The sequence below is a fragment of the Haemaphysalis longicornis genome, unplaced genomic scaffold (assembly GCF_048455015.1).
Source record: "Haemaphysalis longicornis isolate Haplotype H1 unplaced genomic scaffold, Haemaphysalis longicornis Haplotype H1 scaffold_12, whole genome shotgun sequence".
Taxonomy (NCBI): Eukaryota; Metazoa; Arthropoda; class Arachnida; order Ixodida; family Ixodidae; genus Haemaphysalis; species Haemaphysalis longicornis.
In genome coordinates, this window is record NW_027526225.1 from 90,250,279 (window position 1) to 90,255,761 (window position 5,483).

The following is a 5,483-nucleotide window of genomic DNA, read 5'->3' on the forward strand; positions in this document are numbered from 1 at the left end:
CTGTGACTTTGGGACCTCCTCCTGTATATCGTAGCCATGTACTCAACATTCTATTTATTATAAAAAAACATTTACTTGACTCCGGCGCAAGGGAGGTTGCGCGCAGAGCCCCGCAAACTGCATCCATCCCCTCCAGGAATTTCTGTACCACGGAAGGATCATAGCAACGCAGTCAGCTTGAGCTATAGAAAATGTGAAATAAAAGACGCATCGACAGGGGCCAGGGGACGTCACTCACTTTTAATACTTAACATGCAAACTTGAGAAATAAATACAGGAAATGTGTGACAAACTCTTGGGCAACTGTGCCCGCACGCACTCGTTTTATTACTTGAGAACACGCATACCGCGAGTGCACCACTGCGCAGCAAAAGCGGTACTTTATTATTGCACCAGTCACCAATATTCCGTCCATCACTCAACTCGAGACATTTGGATATTACGAAAAAAGGGGGCTGGAGAGAAGTGCATACATGTATAAAGTGGTCCGAAACTGCTAAAATGGCAAGCCCCGTGGACGACCAGACGACACAGTGCCCCTTAGTCCAGAGGACGCTCCTTTCACCGGTCCCCTTTCTTGCCCTTGTCGTCGTCCCTCCTGGCGGGCTCCCTGTCGACGATGCGCGTCTCGAAGATGGTGGGCCGGTAGGCGAGCAGGAAGTTGGCCAGCAGGCCCAGGCAGAAGCAGATGGACGTCACGGCGGACACGACCAGCTCCCGCGTGGACGCGTGCAGCCGCGTCTCCTTGAGGAACACCGCCGTGGCCGGGATCATGACGACGCAGTGAGACAGGTACAGCAGCCGGTACAGCAGCGAGAACGGAACCTGTCGGGGCAGCGTCACCGGACACGTTTAATAAAGAGTTTTAGCACTCCGTACGATCCGTCCGTCCCGTGCTTGCCGTGTTGACCAGGACCAGACTGGCAACTTGTGCATTCGTTCAGGTAGGGAGGATTAGTTCCGCGGGCCGGCCCTCGCCGTGCCCGCGCGCGCAGGCGCAGTTGAGTCCCGGTCAACACGGTATGAACGCAACAGACGGAGCATACGTAGTGCTGAAACTCTAATATAGGCTTCTCGAACTATGACACTTTATCAGAAAGTGCGGCCACCTGGCCCGCTCCGAAGGGCCACCAAGACAAAATACATTTCTGTTTTGTTTGAAAGAATTATTCTCTGTTAATCCTCTCAGCTCAATATCATCCACGAAAGACCTTTCTGTAAACTGAAGGAGGCAAAAAATATTGAAAACTTTCAAATTTCGCGCTTCAGTTATGAGATATGGGCCAGCACAAAAAACCGTCATCAGTGGGTCAACGACATGTTAGAATTCAAGTGTAATTGCTCATACGTAACAATTACCCAGCCATGCTTTGTGGTGGTGTCTTTGATCGCAGGACGCCCATCTCAAAAACAAAATTTTGTTACGTCATAGACACGTCACCAGAAAGTGGCTAGGCAGTTGCCACTGCTTTAATCTGTTTTTTTATCTTTGTGCTTGTAGTTTTCGATAAAGTTCATGTCACTGTTACCGGGGCAAAGCAGTATTTCTAATAAATCAAACTTGTATTTTGTAATTATGGCCCCTTTCAGTCATAGAACGAAAACCGTTATGTTTTCACTAGATGGCACCATGTCCCTCAACCTTCCCTCTCATCTAAAGCGTTACCAACCACTCGTAGTCTGCAGCAAGGTTGAGGCCCCTCTCGATGGACCCTACCAGCGCCAGCCCGACCCGTTATTTACATCCGGCTATTCTCACCAAAGCACCCCTAGTCTCCAGAGTATCCTGCCCAGTCAGAAATGATGACAAGAAAAATTTCTGTAGTTTGTTATATTTTCGCCTGTCGTAGTGTCGTCTTGTCGTACTCTTGTCGTGTCTTGATTCTGATGCTGTGTCGTGCGTCGCACTCCTGTCTTGATTTTGATGTTCCGTCGTGCCGAATTCCTGTCTTGCTATGATCCTGATGTTCCATCAGTAGTTGCACATGGTTTGAATGTTATTGCCCATTGTGAAGAGTAGCGTAAATGGCAGTTCGGTTATCACTACCAAAATGTCCGTCGTTGAGAAAATTGACTTTGTCGTTATGACAGAAATATGTGTTGTAACAACAGATGGCTTTGTCAGAACAGGACTTCTGTTGTCACAACAAAGTTCTTTTGTCGTGCGACAGGAATTCCTGTTAGGTTTTTGCGATTCCTGTTGTGAGTTTAGACTGAGATCTTCGTACATCCCACGGAGTGATTTTTTTTTTGTGTTGATTTGTGTTGCTTACCGTGTTCTTTGTGCTTCGCCTCACGCCGACAACTTCAAGGCGCTCGCTATTAAAGGGAACTAGACGCGGTGACCCGCAAGTAAGTGAGATAGAGAATTGGCAACTCGAACGAAGGGTCTAGGTGTTGATCAAACATTTTTAGGAGGCCGCCAAGTAAGCTGCATTACCAAATCAACTGCTATGCTTCACATCGGTTGCAGCCAAGCCTGTTAGACCGAAGGAGAAGGGAAGCCTGGCGCGAACACAGCGTTCCTTTACAAACGTGGGGAAGTGATGGCATCGGCAACGATTACCGTGAGAACAGTGGCAGACTCTGCAAATTTGCAGACAATTAGATGATCGCGGCCCCATAGAGTTTTTTTTTCATATTACCTAGAGTGGAAACTGTCGCTGCAATCGCACGCCTTCATAAAATTGTGGGTATCCGGTGAACCGGATTGGCAGCAAGTGGCTAGGGCAAAGGGCTACGGATTAGACTTGTAAGCTTTGAGGCGCGTGTTTTAGTTCTGTCCTCGGAATGCTTTTTTTTGTTTTTGTTTTCGGCATGCCTTTTCTGGCATTCAATGGCTATCAAAGATATGTCTAAATAACAACGTAATTAACACTTAGCGCATGTGCTCACGTTAGCGGTGGGTTTCTCAAGATGAAAAGGTGACAACATGCAGCGACAGTGACAAGCGACGCAGAAAACATAGCTCAATAGGTACAACAAACAGATTGTGTGGGCGACAGCGACAAGCGAAAAAAATTAACACACTGCCGTCAATGTACTCCGCCGTCGTCGCTCGTCGCTACAGTTCACTGTATCGTCGCTGCCGCCCGCTTGTGGGCTGCTTCTAGCCTTCAAAAAGAGCGAGGGTGCCGGCGGCTGCCGCTGTCGCCCACACTATCCGCGTACCCATTCAGTTACGATTTGTGCGTCGCTTGTCGCCGTCGCTGCGTGTTGTTACCACTTGAAGCATGCACGGACAGGCGCAAGAAGGCAGCATACATGACGACTCGATCGGCAAGCCGGTATTTATTTGCGATTTGAAGCATTGATGCAATTTCATAATGATCTGAGCCCGTGCGGGACGGCTTACTTGCGGTAATAGGCTGCGGCTATAGCTTTATTTATATCTTGTTTGGACAAAGCAAATAAATACGACGCGACTAAATCGCTTTTGCATCTCTAGCTGTTGCAGGCATGCCTTGCCTGCCAAGAGTGAAGCAGACGATAATAATACAGTGATGAGAAAAAGCATGAACACAGTTTAAGACAATCTGAATAATTAATTTTCAACTAAATCTTACAAAAAAAAACGAAGAATACAGCATCTAGTTAGGAGTACGTAATAACTTATAAATATATACGGGACGGCCCGCTGTATCTGCCAGCGTGAACAAAACGCAGGTCCCCTGCATTTTTTTTTTCTTTCTAACCCACAGAATTATTTCTCAAACTAAGCACTCTAACACAGCAGTTTTAGACAAAGTAAAATTTATCAATCACGGCCCTTTTGGCAGCATATTTAAAAAAAAAAAAACTTCATTTGCGTAGCCACAAAGTTGTTGTCGGCCATGCCAAGCCGTACTTCCGGCCGAACTACCGGGTATGGCGGCACCCATGGAGACACGGAGCGCTTTCGCAGAATCACGTAGACAGTAACGCCAGATACCACTATAGGTAAGCTAGTGAGAAACTCTATGGGTGGCACCAACAGCTACCGTCAGAATGAGTAGACACTATTTATCTGCAAACACTATGCGGGTGCGTATAGGAGCGGTACCTCGGTGGATCCGAGCAGCACGGTGAGAAGTAGGAAGGATGCCGAGAAGACGACGCAGAAGGTGCCCATGAGCATGATGAGGATGTCCATGCGCACCACGTACCAGGCGCGGTCCCGGTCGTAGTTGATGGTCATGATGTAGAACAGCTGCACCAGGCCCACGATGATCTGGAACATCTTCAGCTGGCCGCCCGACGTGCGCAGGTAGCCCAGGTAGTAGCCGGTCGCCATCTTGCTCTGCCGCAGCTTCTTCTTCTTCTTCCTCTTCCTCCTTGCCCTCCTCTTCCAGGATCCAGCGAGTGACCACGTGACCACTGCTGATCATGATGACATTGTGACTGGAAAGGCATTGTTGCGTCACTGGCCAGGCCGACAGACTGTCACGGATCTGGAGACATACGCTACCCGCTCACATTGCGACGGATAGTGCGTGCACCTTGCATTTCTTCCAGGACCGTCGCCATTGCTGACAATCGATCCCCAAGAACAATTTCTCCAATCGAAGGAAGATGCACGTCACGCCACACGTGCTGTCATCCCACCGGGCGAAACGTGCCTGCCCAGTAGACTGGCTCGCTATGAGGAGGTCTACCCACCGCGGTGGCTCAGTGGCCAAGCCGTTTTGCTGCGGAGCACGAGGACGCGGGTTCAATTCCCGGCCCCGGCGGCCGCTTTTCTGATGGCGGCGAAAAGCAAAAACGCCCGTGTTACTCTGGAGACTAAGGGTGCGATGGCGAGAATAGCCGGATGTAAATAACGGGTCGGGCTGGCGCGAGATAAGAGCTGGTAGGGTTCATCTAAAGAGACAGATGCGCCTTGCTGCGGACTAGGAGTGGTTGATAACTCCTCGGATGAGAGGGAAGGTTGAGGAACATGGTGTCATCTAGCGGAAACAACGGTTTTCGCTCCATGGCTGAAAGAGGCCATACTGACAAAATACAAGTTTGATTTATTTCACAATTAATCAATCAATCAATCGATAAATCAATATGAGGCGGTCTTGCTGCGGAGACATCGTGCTGGAGCAGCCTTCTCTTCCACTGTGACCCGGGCGTGTACACCACGCTATCATGCCCCGCTCAACTGCCCCTTCTGAGCAACTTCTGCCCGAGATGCTAACATAGAACACCTGTTATGGAATGGACATGCCCATCATTGGAAGAGGCGGGTCTTCGATACCTTCGAGGCAAAAACCTTCGCCTTAGCAGGCCCGCCGACCTCCGTCGGTGGATATGGGAATGCCACCACAGCTCCGTTCTTGCGTTCCTCCGCGACACGGGAGCTAACGTATACCTTCCATATACATATTTATGTCATAAGGCATGCTGTCACAATAAAATGTACTTTAGCGTAGACTACTCGTTACAGATCCCGTAAGTTTAATTTTTTATAGCAAAAGTACTAAAACCCTAGAAAACTGGATATGGCCTTGTTGGTAGAA

General features: G+C 49.0%; 1 protein-coding gene across 1 annotated transcript; it reads right to left on the bottom strand.

Annotated features, from left to right (window-relative positions):
* Positions 1–234: 234 nt before the first annotated feature.
* Positions 235–4,363, bottom strand: LOC144162065 (uncharacterized). Its single transcript, XM_077692575.1, has 2 exons — positions 4,043–4,363; positions 235–825 (listed from the first exon to the last, which is right to left on the bottom strand). Exons 1-2 carry the CDS (start codon positions 4,271–4,273, stop codon positions 562–564), a joined length of 495 nt encoding a protein of 164 aa, XP_077548701.1. The 5' UTR covers positions 4,274–4,363; the 3' UTR covers positions 235–561.
* Between the last annotated feature and the right edge of the window lie 1,120 nt (positions 4,364–5,483).

Excerpts from the sequence above, each read along its gene's own strand:
- LOC144162065 (XM_077692575.1), bottom strand. The coding sequence starts at position 4,273 with ATGGCGACCGGCTACTACCTGGGCTACCTGCGCACGTCGGGCGGCCAG. Across the intron at positions 826-4,042 it reads TGCTGCTCGGATCCACCGAG|GTTCCGTTCTCGCTGCTGTA; the intron begins GTACCGCTCCTA and ends CTGCCCCGACAG.